This window comes from Sminthopsis crassicaudata, chromosome 2 (assembly GCF_048593235.1).
Source record: "Sminthopsis crassicaudata isolate SCR6 chromosome 2, ASM4859323v1, whole genome shotgun sequence".
NCBI classification, from domain to species: Eukaryota; Metazoa; Chordata; class Mammalia; order Dasyuromorphia; family Dasyuridae; genus Sminthopsis; species Sminthopsis crassicaudata.
Genome location: NC_133618.1, coordinates 89,919,602 through 89,935,487, shown reverse-complemented (window position 1 = coordinate 89,935,487; position 15,886 = coordinate 89,919,602). Strand labels below are relative to the sequence as shown.

At 54.1% G+C, this 15,886-nt stretch overlaps 1 protein-coding gene across 1 annotated transcript in view; it reads right to left on the bottom strand.

The window, feature by feature from the left end:
• Window positions 1–7,499: 7,499 nt before the first annotated feature.
• Window positions 7,500–15,886, bottom strand: part of TTC7A (tetratricopeptide repeat domain 7A) — a 169,166-nt gene continuing 160,779 nt past the window's right edge. The window contains exon 20 of the mRNA XM_074286770.1: window positions 7,500–7,855. Coding sequence (XP_074142871.1) covers window positions 7,634–7,855 — 222 coding nt within the window. The 3' untranslated portion in view covers window positions 7,500–7,633. The remainder of the gene's footprint in view (window positions 7,856–15,886) is intronic.

The window sequence follows — 15,886 nt, the reverse complement described above, 5'->3', positions numbered from 1 at the left end:
TGGACTCAGTGACCAAGTAAAATGGGAGAGATTGGGCCCAAAGAAATTGGTGAAGGAGGATGGGGTGCCCACAAAAAGTTGACATTTCCATCCTTGGGGAACATCGAGAAGCATGATAGAGAAACAGCTAATTATCTCAGCTCACCTCCCCCTCTCCCCACCAGCAGATAAATTTACCCACACTAAGATGATGGGAATGGAACTGTCATCCTTTTCAGTGGGATTTACTTATTTTTAAAAGGCAGCTCTAGAGGGCAATTCTTTTGACCTAGAAGTACAAACCCAGTGGCCATTTCTCAGATTTTGCCTCTATTTACCACTCTGTCCTTTTGGCTAATTTTCCTCTTTGACAATAATGCTCCTCAGCTCTCCTGGTCACTTCTCCAGATCCTTTGCAGGATCTTCACCTCTGTCTGCCCTGTTCACTCTGGGTATATGACAAGTACTCTTTTTTTGGTGGCCTTCTCTTTTTTCTCCATTGCTCATCAGTTCACTACCTTACTCTTTGTAAAGGATTCCCAGGTCTGTTCTAGCTCTCAAATCTCTCAATCAACAAATTTATTTTCAAATGCCTATTATGTACCACTCACTGTGCTGGCCTGGGGAAGCAAGTATGAAAAATGAAACAATTCCTACTCTCAGGACTTAACATCTCAGTCCTGTATAGCCGCCTGTTGTGTGTTTGGAAGTGATATTCTATAGGCATCTGAAACCCAACAAATTAGAACTACTCTTTCTCCCCCAGATCCATCCTTCTTCCCAATTTCCCCTTTTTGTGGAGGGCAATTAATTGTTAAGAAGCATTTATCAAATGTGTATTATGTGTCAGGCATTGTGCTAAGGACTGGGGATACAAAAAGAAGCAAAAGAAAATTCCTTAATCCAATGGGAGAGACTACAAGGAAACAGATATAAAAATTCAAGGTAAATAGGAAATAGAAGGAAGGCACTAGAGTTAAGAGGGAAGGAAATGCTTTCCTGTAGAAGATAGGATTTTAACTGGGGTTCAAAATAAAAGAGCTAGAATGAGGATGGAAAGAGATGAAGGAAAACATTCCATACTTAGGGTGCAATTAGAGAAAATGCCTGAAGAGGAAAGTTAAAAGGAGAGGTGTTTGAGGAACAGCAAAGGAGGCAGGTATTATTGGATCGAAGGATAACTAGTGGGAAAAAAGGTGGTATAAGAAAACTAGGAATGGGGGTGGGTAGGTTAAAAAGGGCCTTGAATACCAAGCAAGTTTTTGTAGTTGATCTTGGAGATCATAGAAATAAGGTAGAATCATTCTTCCAGTTTGAAGTTTGAAACTTCTGGGTCATCTTGGGCTCTTCCTCTCCTGCCCATGTCCCATCAATGGCCACATCCTGCTGACCCTATCTCCTTGACATTTCTTGCCTTTGTTCCCTACTCTTCCACCCCAGTTCCTACTTTGCTTGGAATATTACAAACAACTTTCTAATGAGTGTTTCTGCCTCCAGCCTCTCTTGAATGACAGTTCTTTCAAAGAACTTCCAGTCACTTTAAAACCCTTCCCAATTTGGCCTCAGGCTACCTTTTCAGCCTTATTTCCCTTCGGTCTCCCATCACTCATTTTTCAATTTAGGTTACTGATGTCAAACTTGTAAGCAAGACTTAAACCTCCAACTCGGACCCAGACTCTATGTATGATACCAATGGTTTTAAAATGTAATATCTATGTGTAATATCTATTGGACTCTGAGTTTTTCCAGGTAGGACCCACCTGCCCAAACTTGCCCTTTTCTGCTGACACAGCCTCAGGCAATGAGTAAAAGGTAAGTTTACTCTGGGGCTGGAGAACTTTGACCTTTCATTTCTGTTGTTCTCCCTCGGCTCTCCTTCTGAGCCCCAGCTGGATTTCTTAAGTATCATTCTCCTATTCTCTCACAGTTTTGTCCTGAACCTTTATTTAAACTAAAACACGACTGATAATACTCCTCACCTGTATTTAATATGTATTTTTGTTAGATAAGAAAGCCATAAATAAAAGGAGAGATAGATGTGGGGAAAAAGAAAAAAGGCTAGAGGAGAGAGAGAGAGAGAGAGAGACTGAGACAGAGAAATCAGACCACTCTGAGGGCTGCATGCTCCATGCAGTTCGGAGAAGAATGCCGGGACTGCCTAATGCTGGGCTGGGCACTGGGGGGATGAAGCAGCCCTGCTTGAGAGCATGAGGAGTCCTTACATATTTGAGCGGTGACCACAGCCCCGGGCTGGGCTGGCCAGTCTCTCAGTGTGACAATGAGGACTTTGGATGGGGGTGTGGTGGAGAGAGGGAGGTGAAGAGTCCAGAATTCCGCTCCCATTTGGCTGCAGATAAAACACTTAAGGCAGAAAGATTCCCTTAGCAGAGAACTCTAGAGTTAGGAATGGGGCAAAAAGGGAGTCTTGACTTTTGGACAGGTGATAGAACTCCGGCAGGAGTGGGAGTGGAGGCTGGTTAAGGACACGGTAGACCGAAGGAATTTCTAAGCCCTTTTTTAGCTTCATTTTGGAAACCATAATTTCACTCAAATATTTATTGAATGCTTGAGAGGCAGGGTAGTAGAGTGGAAAGAACATGGAATTTGAAGTCAGAAGATTGGGTCCTGCTGTTTGCCTTTTTAAATTTATTTATTGGTGCAACTAGGTGGTGCAGTGGTTAGGGTCCCAGCCCTGAAGTCAGGACGACCTGAGTCTGACCTCAGACACTTAATGCTTCCTGGCTGTGTGACCCTGGGCAAGTCACTTAACCCTAATCACCTCAGCCAAAAAAAAAAAAAAAAACAACCAACTTATTTATTTTTCTCAATAGTATTTTATTACTTGCCCTTAAAAAAAAAAATCACTGAACCTATGAGACCGTTGGAGTTCCGCAAAGACTACAGATGGGAGCACCATCTTGACTGTCCCCCTCTGGGATGCAACGTCCTTCCCGAACCATGGCTCTCAGAACTACAGCAAATGTAATCGGACCGGCTCAGGGAATAAAGGGGCCTAACTACAGACAAAACTAGGGGTTATTAGTGGAAGGACTGAGGTCTCGAGCCTGGGATGCCAGTCCTGCGGATACCCTGGAGATGAAGGACGTCGAGGGTCCATCGCGTTTTGGCGGCTTTACCGGTGTGGATCTAGCTCAGGCTCCCGGGTCTCTGCCGGAGGTGGGATCGAGGTGTCGGTGTGCCCGGGGGCGCTGACCACCCGCCCCGGGATCCCTCCCAAGTTCAGCCCGGCAAAATGCTTCCTCCGGCTTCCGGCCGTCCCACGTTCTACCGGTGCTTCAGTCCTGTCTGACTCTTCCTTTTGTTTGTGGGGTCTCTCGGAAGATACCGGAACGACCCTGCTCCAGGAGCTTCCGGCCAGTGGGGCGAAGTGCCTGGGCCAGGGTCCCACAGCTGCTGAGTGCCCGCCGGATCGGAAGCCGGGAGGAGTTTCCCGGACTGGGCTGTCCCACCCCGCTGCCCCGCGCTGCACACCAGGCTGCCTGCTAACCGGGGGTATCTGGAGAAAGGCCGTGACGGGCTCCTCGTTACAGCAAAGGGACACAGAGCTGGACCCCTTGGTGGGGGGGGGGAGCCTCCGGGAGAGAGCGAGAGGCGTGGCGGGGACGAGACGGGGAAGAGCGCCCGGGCCGCGCCTGAGAACCGAGAGCTGAGCCCTGCTCACCTCCTTAGTCTGTGAGACGCGGGTACACCTTGTGGGGTGTGAGGGCAAATGAGGGAACGCACATAAAGCGTTTTGTGAAGTGTTAGTGATATTGTCATAACATACAGGAGATAGATGGGCGCGCGCATCTACGTATGGGCACATGTGGGTACACATGTGTGGCTCTAGGGCACATGTGTTTGCACGCACTGAACCACGAATAAAACGTGGGGCTTATTGATGAAAGGACTTGTGTCAGAGCACCGGGACACCGGCCCTCCGGTGAGGAGCTCCGGCGGGAAAGCTGCTCCCACCCCGGCAGCACTGGCTCAGCTTCCGCAGGCCCCGCAGGCCCTCTCCCGGAAGCGCGAGGCTCGGGGCTGGCGTTCGCTTTCCGCCCTCCCACCGCTGCGCTTCCCCTTCGGTTGTCCGTGCGCGTCCCACTCTAGTAAGGCCCCATTCTCCGCTCACTGGTAATCAGGAAACGCAGATCCATATTTGCCCGTAGGTCCAAGGGATCAATGGACGCCCCGTCTGTCACAGCGCCGTACCGCAGTTACAAGTCCCAGCTTCCCTCCACGCACAGCGCCTGCTCTCGCCCGCCCCAGCGCTCCGGGGTCCGCATCTGGTCCGCATCGGGCCCGCCCCGAGCTTTCCCGGGCCTACCCCCGGGCTCGCCCCGAGCGCTCCCGGATGCCCCCGGGCCCGCCCCGAGCTTTCCCGGGCCTGCCCCCGGGCCCTCCCCGAGCGCTCCCGGATCCGCATCTGGCCCGCCCCGAGCTTTCCCGGGCCTGCCCCCGGGCCCTCCCCAAGCGCTCCCGAATCCGCATCTGGCCCGCCCCGAGCTTTCCCGGGCCTGCCCCCGGGCCCTCCCCGAGCGCTCCCGGATCCACATCTGGCCCGCCCCGAGCTTTCCTGGGCCTGCCCCGGGCCTGCACCCGGGCCTGCATCCGGACCTGCCCCCGGGCTCGCCCCGAGCGCTCCCGGACCTGCCCCCGGGCCCGCCCCGAGCTTTCCCGGGCCTGCCCCCGGGCTCGCCCCGAGCGCTCCCGGATCCGCATCTGGCCCGCCCCGAGCTTTCCCGGGCCTGCCCCCGAGCTCGCCCCGAGCTTTCCCGGGCCTGCACGTGGCTGGCCCCCGCGGTACACAGACTGTGGCTTTCCAGAACGTAAGCTCTTCCAGGGCAGGTGGGGCTTTCCCATTTCTTTCCCTGTCCCGGGGTCTAGCACAGGGCTCGAAGATTCCTTGAACTGTTCTCAGATGTGGACAGAACAAATGCCCGTAAATTCTGGATTGCGGCCGGCTCCCCCCCCCCCCCCCCAGCCACTGCCTTCCCTGGGGTTTCCCCAGCCTAGTCAGCCCGCCTTTTTGGGTCACTCCCCATCTTTCTATCACAATGTAGGACGGTTTCAGGTCCGGCCATCAGGGATTCCCAAGAGCTGGAGGCCCACACCCATTGGAGGGCTACTGACCACACTCTGAGACCCCCCACTGCAGGCAGCCGCAGACCATCAGAACCTCCTCTCCCCCACCAGGGGGTTTATTTTGTGATGGCCTGAGAGTGACCGGGCAAAGGCCACCTGCACCTGCTCGACTGGACACCTGTCAGAGGAAAACGCAAGACGAGATTTTGGTGCTTTTCTCTTTAATACCGTCATACAATTATGAGCATCTCTTTGGAAAACCCAAGGTAAATCAGTAGTACATTTTTTCCTTTTTTTTTTAAAACAATTTCAAGAACAAAAATAGAGCTCTATCTCATATATATACACATATATATGTATACAGGTACATCTGTCTGTATATAGGGAGTGACAGGGAGTTTTTAACCAGGCCAATGTGAAAGCCAAAATTATGACCTGCCCCCAGGGGAGCCCTTGTGTCTTACCTCCCATGCAGGGAAGGCTGGAAGAGTCATAACTTTTTCCCCTGTGAAATGTCCCAGTATGTCCTGGGCAGGAAATGGCAAGGCCTCTGATGGGTTTATTGCTCAGAGGTCACCCGTACCCCTAGAAAGGCTCATCCCATAATGTTTCGACTTCTGTCACTTGGAGAGGAAGTGGGGAAGGATGGGATGGAAAAACTCAAGGCTCCCTATGGTTTCCATTAAAAGGAGAGGAACTGTATTTCAGATTTTAAAAAATTCCCTCTTCCTCCACATCTAGTACCTATAGGAAATGAACTTTGTGAAATTCTCAGTCAGGGAAACAGTGGGTCTTGCTGGCTGTGTGGGAGGCCTCCAGGCAGCAGGGATGCTCAAGGGTAGGACAGCCTTGGGCAAGAAGTAGCCCTGCTGATCTCTGGGCCTGAAGCCCTCCTGGGCTGGCTTCTCTGGGAAGGAGTCCAGTAATGTCTTCCCCCTCCCTTCCATTAACCTTCCCTTTACAAATGGCTTATGATAACCAAGGGGCTCTTTTACGTACATTAAGGCACAGCCCCCCAGAGAAAGCTCATGGAGCTGCAATCTGGGGACACGGCTTAGGGAGCACCCCTTCTTGTGGGGAGTAGCCAAGGTCTTTTCAGAGTGGCTCTCTCCACACCAACACTGGGCATGGGCAGGGGATTACTTGAAAAATGCCCGGTTCTCCAGGATGGAACTTGGGCTGCTTGAAAGACTTCTTCCAAAGGAAGAGAGAAGGCTTGGGGGGCAGGGAGAAGTAGGGTGTAGGGCCAGACTGCAGGTGGGTGAGGTCAGGGGAAAGACCCAAAGTCCTGCTCACCCCTTCTCACCCTAACTTCCGGCCTGGGATCTCCGCTTCCTGACCTGCCCCGATGCAATCCTTAGCTTAGATAAAGGCCAACCCCTGCTGTGGGATTTGTGCCAGGCCCAGCCTCCTCTGTAGGCCTCCACAACCCTGGCTGGAGGGGCAAGGGGACCACTGGGGCTGAGGAAACTTTCTGGGGAGAAGCCATCCTATCTGAGCGGAGGGACAGATGGTACTTCGTCAAGCCCTTGGCGAAGTGCGTCTGCGACATGTATTAAGAAGACCGAGTTTCCAAAATAGGATTGTGCAGCCGGAGATTCCCCGAGAATATCTCTTGGGAATGGGAGGGAGGAAAAATGGAACACTGTCCCTTTCATCTACCTTAATCTTAATGGGACAGAAGGAAGAAGTGCCCTGAGCGGTTCCAAGACCTGAAGGATTCCAATGTCTAATTCTCTTGCTCTTTGCACTGAAGGCAGAGATTCATTGCAGAGGCAACATGGCAGGGATCTGGCCCTGAAAAAGACCTGAGAGCCTAGTTTCATTACAGGGTATCGGGGAAAAAAAGTCATGCACCTTGGCCCCCGAGCATGGCAGGAGAGTGTAAACACCTCTGGGACCCCAAGAGGACCATGGAGGGAAACAGGACAAAACAAGTTAAACCCAGCTCGGGGCGAGCGCCTGACCTACACAGACCTGAATGGACTGCAAGGTCCAAACCCTGCTCTGCTGGGACAAATGAGGGGCTGGGGGGGAAAAGAGTGCTAGGCTCTCCCAGGCAGGAAAAATAGAAATCACCTTCCCTTACAACCGAAGGGGTTTTCTGGGGTGTCTTTGGTCTTCTCCCAATCCAGAAAAGGGAGAAAGCTAAGCTTTGGAACTAAAGACTGTTTTTGCTCCTGAGTTAAATCAAGGCTCTGTGACTGTTTGGAATGGATTCCTGGGGGTGGGAAGAAAGGGGGAAGATGGCGCCTAGGGCTTTCCTCCATGGACACACACTCAGTACAGCCACACAGAGCGCACCCCCCCCCCAGCATACATACACTGAATACAGACTCCCCTTGCTCTCCTCTCCCCCAACCAGACAGACTGGGAGCTCCACAATGGCAGCCTCAATCTAAACTTTCCCTTGGAGTCCAAAGGTGCAAGGAATCTGCTTTGGATGCAAATATTTCCAGCTTAGCTCTCAGTGAGCAGCCCCAGCAGCCAAGGGGAGACAGGGGGAGGGACATTCCCTAAAGCTGTGTTCTCCTTGCCCCTGCAGCCGGGCTCCGCTAGCAGGGAGCCTTTAGAGCTCCCGGGGGATGACGGTGAAGGGCACCACAGGACTGCTGGCCTCCAGGTCCAGGGCAGTGAGGAAACAGTCCACAGCGGCTTCATTGTGGCCCTGGGCCTGCAGGACTTCGCCGAGGCTCTTCCATGCCTCGTGACTGGTGCTCTGGATCTGGATGGCATCTCTTAGCACCTTCTGAGCCAGGTCCTGCCGACCCAGCCTGTTGAGCATGAGACCCTGCAAAACAAACACACAACACCGTGATGGCCCAGTTCCCAAGATCCCTTCTAGCCAGCTACACCCCAAGCTGTTTCTGCAGCCTGATGGCTTTCCTTCTGCCTCCTTGCCTTGGTAAGCGGTCCTTCCCCACACCCGGAAGGCCTTCTTCCTGCAGCTTCACCTTCCAGAAGCCTCCCCTTCTTTCAAGGCTCGGCTCAGGTGCTGTTTCAGCAAAGTGGGCCGCTGAAGCCCCCAGCCCTGAGGCTTGCCAGTCCCTGGAGCTCTGGTGGCCCCAGCTTTCTCCTCTTGCCCATTCCCCAGGGAGATAAGGGCACCCACTTCTCAAAGGTGTTGGCAGGATCAAAGGAGAAGACCCCATAAATCCTGAGGCCCTCCATAAAAGGGAGCAATCACTAGTAATCTCCCCAAGCTTCGGTGCCCTTTCCCCTCATCAAATTCCCAAGCTGTATTCTCACACTGATTACTATCTGTGTATACCCCCAACCCCAGTGTAAGCTTCCTGCTCTTACTCAGCTCAATGGTCATTTTTACCCTTCTTGATCCATGTGCTACATTTAGCACTGCTGGTGATCTCCTTCCTCCTCTCAGCTCTCCCCCTCCCCATCTCTCCTGGTCCCCTTCTACCTGACTGAACACTCCTTTCCAGGCGGGCATGAGCGCCCATGAGTGCCCTTGAGCCCTGTCCCAGGCTGCATCCTCACCTTCCCTTCCTGCTCTGCTCTCCTGCTTATAAGCTTCCAAGTCTTTATCAACTGGGGGTTCTGGGAGATCTCACATCAACCCTCAGTCAGTCAGCAAATGGTGACAGGCTGTGCTAAAGGCTCGGATCCAGAGTCTTCGTTATTTGGGTGTCCAAGAGACAGCACCAATTCACTTGGGTCCCAAATGACGACCCTCCTCCTCCTCCCGCCCAAATGGCTCAGTCTTTCCCGTTCACTCCTCCCTTGCTGTGTGGTCTCTGATCTCTTCTCCCCATTCAGTTCCCACAGCCAGACCTCTGCGTTGGGCCGACTTCCTCTGCTTCAATCCTTCCTCCGCGGGGTGCTAAAATTCTTGTCCTGGGGATGCTCCTGCGCCCAGGCCTTCCCCTAACTGCCTGCTCCCGGCCCTCTCCCTTCTGCTTCACAGAATCTCCCTCTTCCTGCAGGATGCAGCAGCTCAAGCACCATTTCCACACGGATTGCTAGTGTTCTCTTCCCCAAATTGCTTTATACCTAACAACTTAGTCTTTATTAGTACTTCTGTTATTTCTGTAATGGTAAATTCCCTGTACTCCTTCAGTAGGGATTTTTCATTCTTTGTCCTTGTATCCACGGCACCTAGCACCTTGCTGCTGCACAATAGGAACTGTCTTCCTCTGATCACCAGGGCCTAACAGTGTGACTTGCATAGAGTAGGTGCTAGATAAATATTTGAATTGAATTCTGTAGCACACAAAACTCTGGCATTACAAGTCTAAGAGGCCAGTGAACCTTTTTTAAAAAAATGTTGATAACCAAATTTCAAAATAACCAGTTTCCTCTGTAATTGTACATATTTTATGCACTTAAAAACATGAGTGTGAGAAGGCTGCATTAGATTCTTGTCAAAGTAATCCATGACACACAGAAAGGCTAAGAGACCCTAACTTCATCTGTACGTTTGGTTCAATTTTGTGTCAGAAAGACCCATGAAGCATGATGTGGAAAAGACCTTAGATTTCATCTAAAATTACGCTTGCTGCCTGTGATCATGTTGACTTCCCAGACAGAAAGTGAGAATCCTAGAGTACAAAAAGAACTAGAACAAGAATCCTCCTTTCTTATGTCACTTACAAATACTTGATAGTCATGTTTTGCCCAAAGATATCCAATAGGAGAGACTCACTACTTTTTTGGGCCACTTTATTCCACTCTTATATAGCTCTAATTTTTATATAAACGTTCCTTATGTAAGCCCCACGTTGGTCACTCCCATCGATGGTCCTTGTTCTGCCTACTCTGGGACCAAGAACAAGCCCATGAGAAAATCATTCCAATATGTGTCGCTCTATCATCATCATTACCAAAAGTACACAATCCTACCAGATCCTCACAATGACCTTGTAAAAAGAAACTACAAATATTATCTCCATTTTGCACAAGGAAATCAGGGCTCAAAGAGATTACCCAGATCAAGGTCACAGGGGTGGGATATGACCTTGGTTTTCCTGATCCCCAGGCCAGCACCCTCTCCACCATCCTACACTGGCAGTGCCTCTCCCCTCCCCCCGAGGGGAACAGCTTCTGTTCCTTCAACCAGTCCTCAGGTGGCTTCCTTTCAAGGCCCCCCCCATCAACCACAGCCCTCAGAACCCCCTCCTTTCTAACAACAGCTTCCCTGTGGACAGGTTCAAACCAGGGCAGAGTGTAGCCCATTCATTAAATTTCCCCTTCTCAGATTAGAACAAAGCTTCTCCAGATCTTTCAGGAGCCCTGTCATCGAAGGGATCACTTCTCCCCCTGAGCTTTGCATGCCATCCCTGCAGGCACATAAGTCACTGGAAGGAAGCTGCCTTCAGTTCACCCAGAGAGAAAGCTCTTCTGGTGGCCGCCCACTGATGGGCAGGGTACATTTTTAGCTGGAACATTTCACCCCCTTCTTCCCTCCCTCCCCATTTCCCAAAGCCGGAGTTTGGTTCCTCTGTTGCTATGGAGACCTGTCAGGGAGATACACAAGCATAATTTCATAAAGCCTTCCGAGATCTTATGAACACAGCCAATTAGCAGAGAGTGAAGGAGGGAGCTCTTGGCAGTCCTTGGAAAGGCTCCTGAAGGCACCTTTCAAAATGTGTCTAAAAACCCTGCTGCCCGTCCCAGATGGCTAGTTCCATTTGGACTGCAGTACAGACTGCAGAGAGCCCCAGGGCTTCTGACACCTCAGAGAGCAGGGGCCGGCCACAGTCCCCGAGGGTTTCACTGTGACAGGAAGGCTGCGCTGAGGAAGGCTTCCTAACACCCTTTCTCCAAGTCTCACCTTTAGAGGCCCACCATCCCCAGGCTCAGGTGGCTGGGCTCTGGATTGAGAATTCAGCAAGGCTCTGCTGAGCAAGGACTCCCTCGGCTGTCCCTGGGGGCTGGCGCTGGATTAGGTCATCCCCACCCCCTCCCCAAGGCCGTAAGGAGATACTGCTGCTGGGGTCAGGCTGGGGCCCCAAGGGAGCCGAGGCATTGTAACCGGATCCGGGGCCACCTGCTCCTGACACCACCTGACAGATGGGCCGGGCTGCTGGGAAGACACCAGTTTCCTCCCATTCCCCTCCTCTCCCCGGCTGACACCTTCTCTGTGGCCCTCTCTCTGTCCATCTTGGCTGGAGTTCAGGACGGGCTTGGTTAGGGTCAGAGGGAGGGCCTTTAGCTGAAGAGGAGAATGTTTAATGGGAACCAGTCCACCCAGCTCAGCCTAGCCCAGATCTGAACTGCGCTGGCCAGAGTGGGCTCCTCTGACCCGCCCTTTGTGGCGCAGCCGCTGCTTTCTCCTAGTTCCTAATCTCTCCTCCGCCGGGAGGCTGGGCCCTCCTGTGTGGCCCCGTGTGTGGTGATTTCTGCAGGGGAGAAGGGGAGAGCCTCGGCCCTTATTCTGGTGACAGTGCTGAGGGGCCCACTCATAATCTGGGGCAAGGGCCCGCGCCAACCTGGGTTTCCCCATAGGGCAAAGTGGTGGTCAAGGGGTATGTGTGCCAGTGTGTGTGCATTTGCACTTGTGGAAAGGGAAGCACTCCCCCAGCACTTGAGGTGGTGGTTCTGCTCCGTCCTACTCTTGTATTTTCAGGGATGTGGGGGAGAAAGAGGAGGCTGGGGAGGAGAGAGCAGAGTGGACAGGGCAGGGGGTGGCCCAGAAAGCTGTCTGTTTTCCTATCCTCCATGGATGTCTACTGTGCACTTGGATCCTACCAGGCTTAGCCGCAGTCCTTCCACTCCAGAAAGCCTCCCTTAACTGCTGACTGCTCCAGCTCCAAAGAAACTCCTTGAGCTTTCCTTCCCCAGTAAGTGCTGAATAAATTTTTTTCCTTCATTCTCTGTAGCACTTAGAGCAGCCACCAAACACTGTGTTGTTTGTGTGCGGTGCTTTTGTCATTTAGGATTATTATCCCTCACGTTTCACATCTTTCGAACTTCTCGAGGGCAGGTACCACGCTCTCTCCTGCATCCCTTGGAGCACCGGGCTCAGGCTGGGTTGGGGAAAAGAAGGCTCAATGAAGTTGGCCCAAAATGGAGTCTGGACCCCTTCTCTCCGAAGCACGGCTCACTGACGTCTCATGGGGAGATCGTCCACAACACGGAGAGACGTTATCGGCCATAACCCACGGTTACAAATCGGGCGCCCCAAGGTTTGGGGACTTGCCCAGGGTCACGGGTTCTGAGGCAGTTTGATCCAGGCCCGCCAGCCTTCTTAGCCCCTCATTTCCTGTGTGACCTCGAGCATCGACTCACTCCTGGGGGAGGGGGAATCTGGGAGCTTTCCGGTGAGGAGGAGGCAGCCAGCTGATCACAAAGTCTTGGAGGGGCTTGGGGAACTCCTTGCTCGCAGACCGAGCCGGTCTGGGCCTCCTATGGCCCGTCTGCCTTCGCTCAGTCTCTCTGGCTAACGGTGACCCTGAGGTTTCCCGGGGTTCTATCCTGGCACCCCTTCTCCCTCACATCTCTGCCACGGGAACCTCATCGGCTGCCAGGGGGCTTAGCATCTCTCTGCTCTCTTGGAGCCCGCTCGGAGGTCCAGGAAACGTCAGCAGCTGGAGGTCTCCAACTGGGTGTCTCCCTCCCCAAGACAAGCTTCTGACCCAAGGCCCAGCAGCCCTCAGGTGGCCACGCGGGCCCCTGTGGGCACGGCCTCAGGTCCCCACGCCCCCTCCTCCCGTAAGCTCCCTGGTGGCCAGATCTCCTTGTGACTGGCTCTCCGGCCTGCGCCACCTCCTGTCTAGATTACTGCAGGTCTCCTGGTCAGGCTCCGCGGTGACTCTCCTCAGGATGGCTCCTTCTGGCTTCCACGCCGACGAGCGTCCCCTTTTCCATGAATCAGCCCCAAGCTCCCTTTCCTGCTCACTCTGGGCTCTCTGGCTCTCTAGCAACTAGCTACAGACCCAGTGCTGCTTGCAGGCTGCCCCACGGCTGGCAGCCCCGCTGCGAGAGCCTCCTCCTTCCCAGGATTTGCCTCTCCATGGCCACGATGTCCCTCTCAGAACGCTGGACCCCTGCAGGGCGGGAGCTTTCAGTTTTCCCAGTATTCATGTGAGCGCCCAGAAGAAGGAGCCATTTAATGAATGTTTGTGGCCCCACAGGGCCGCTTCCCCATACCTGCATCCTGCCCACTCCATTCCTTAGGGTTAATCCCAGGTGGTTAACTTCTCCCTTTACAATTTCTCCCAGGGGCTGGGCTTGGCTGCCTTCCTTGTGTCCCCCACCCTCCTGTTATTTATAAAAGTTATTCTGGGAATTTTTTCTTCTGAGTTCAAGGCACATTCCTGAGATTCCCTGACACCCTCTCCAGCTGGAAAAGGGGATGTGCAGGAGGTCAGAGGCTGGCAGAAAGCCTCCTGCCTCGGGACAGAGGAGGGTCGGAGAAGTCTGCACCACACAGTTACACAAGGGGTCCTGTTGGGAAAGCAGCCAGCACATTAGTGGCCCAAGGGGGAGAAACGTTCCTCCGCTCGGCCTCCACAAGGTCTGGGATTAGCGTCCCCTCACTCAGCCCCACCAGGCCGCGCTCCCCCTTGCCCTGGCTTGCAGCCTGCCTCACTCAGCTCAGCACCTCCCAGTGGGACAGACATGAGGGTCCCAGTTCTGCCCTCAGCACCTTGGGCGAGTGGGTAGTTCCCCTTCAATCAAACAGCACTTTTGAGGGAAGGAGCCAAACAGACCTCTCCTTGGAAACCCCCTTGGGGTCTGGCCCGAGCCAGTGGTGAGCGTGAGAGGCTGTGTAGCACATCAGAATGCTTCCCCAAGGGGCTTGGGGCCTTTCAGAAGCACATGGGAGCCCTTTGCTAAAGGAAACGCCTGCTCGGGGCTTCCCGGTCATTGGTCCCTCGTCCCTCTATGGGGAAGGCAATGGAGCCACGAAGAGCGGAGTTCCAATGCGACCAAAGGTGCTTCCTGGCACAAGCGGCTGAACTCCTCTTCGCTCTGCCCCTCGAACGTGGTGCGGGGAGAGCCGCAGCTCCGGCCGGGCCAGAGGTGTTCCGCTCCGGCCCAGCACCAAGGAGCTGCCGCACTAGTGCTTGCTGCTCAGTCATTTTACAGATGGCTCACGACCCTTTTTGGAATTTTCCTGTAGACACACTGGAGGGCTCGCCATTTCCTTCTCCAGCTCATCCTGCAGACGAGGAAGCCGAGGCACACGGAGGGAAGTGACTGCCCAGCCAGGGTCACAGCTAGGAAGGCTCTCAGGAGGATTTGAACTGATCTGGGCCCAAAAGCTCCATCCACTTGGTCAGCTACTGCTCCCTGTCGAAAAGCATCGGCAACTAAGCCAGGAAGAGCCGCTCCCCAGGACAAAGCTTCTCCCTTTTCCTCAGCCTCTTGGCTGGGACCCTGTTCTTCTCTGGGTCCATGGGACTGCAGGGGCTCTCCGTCGGGAGTTAGGGGCAGCTACAGCCTGCACTTCACCAGAAGGGCTCCGGCTGCCCCCAGCCCCCTGAGCCATCGGTAAATGTCTCTTAGCTGGTTAATACATTCCCCAGGACCTTCTGGGAGGAGGCAAGGCCAGGACTGGGTGCAGGCTTCAAAGCTGCGCCGCGGTGTGGGGACCCCGAGTTAGCTAAGCCGGGGAGTTGGCGCAGGCAGGGGCCGCTTCCTGGCGCCGTTCCAGGACTCCCGTGCTGGAGGGGACCCCAGCCATCCCGTAGTCCAGCTTGTGCCTTTGACAGAGGAGGCGCAATGAAGTTACCCAGAGCGAGTGACCCAGGTGAGGAGCAGAGCTAGTGTGAGCCCAAGAGCTCTGGCTCCTAGATGGCACCGGGGGCGGCGGAGCCAGGCTTGGGCGCAGACTGCCGAGTCTAAGCAACTGAGTAAGACCCTACCTCGTGGCCCAGGCGCCAACCTGCACTGGTGAAGGGGCTGATCTTCTCTAAGACATCAGCGAAACCACAAAACCAGCCCTTCACTTGCTCTTGAGGGTCCCATGGAGATAGCAGCTTCTATTAAAGTGCCAGAGGAAGTTTGGGGGACTGGGAATCACAGGGACCAACAAGCGCTGTCTCCACGTAACCAAGGAACCTCTCCCTAGTCCCCTCCTGATCCCCGGGCCTGCCAGCCTGGGGAGCTCCCAGGCCCCTCCAGCCGCCCTCCCTGGCCCGAGCCGGCCCTGAGGAGACTCCTGGACTGGGCATTTCAGGGAGAGGGAGGGAGCTCACTGTCTCCCGCATAACCCAGCAACATCTCCCCTCTACTCCAACAGGGGAGCCAAGACCCAGACACGCAAACACTCACTAAGCAAAAGCGCGCAGCAGCAGGAAAAGCGTGGCCGAGCCACCGGTTCTGGCCGAGAGGGGCCGCTCCTCCCCAGACCCGGGACAGACTCTGCCGGGGCCGGCTTCCGCTCTCCTCAGCTGAGACAAGGCCTTTCAAGCCGTTTTCAGCAGAGCCAAAGTCTGGGCTCCAGCTGAGAGGCGGGTCATTGGCTCATCGACAGGGAGCAGAGTGGAGTCCCTTCCCAGTCCTGACTCTCTCTGGGCCGGTGGGATGCACGCCAGATTTGGTGGCAGAGAACCTGGGTTCAAATCCTGGCTGTCACAACCTGCACAATCCAGCTCTCTGGGGTCAGTTTTCTGAACTATACAATGAGGGGGTTGGACAAAAAAAATCAAACCAAAACAAGAGAGACCGTTCCAATTCCTATTTAAGCCTGTGTCTGCCTACATGAAATGCGCCCCTCTAAGAGCTAAGTAAAACCAGACCCTCAGACAAGAGCAGGCTGGGCGAGCAGGGCCTGCAGTCTGTTGTTTCCAAGGCCCCGGCCCGGAGAGGGCAGGGGCTCCCGGGGTATTTGCTCTGGGCAGATGCCAGAGGGCTCTGA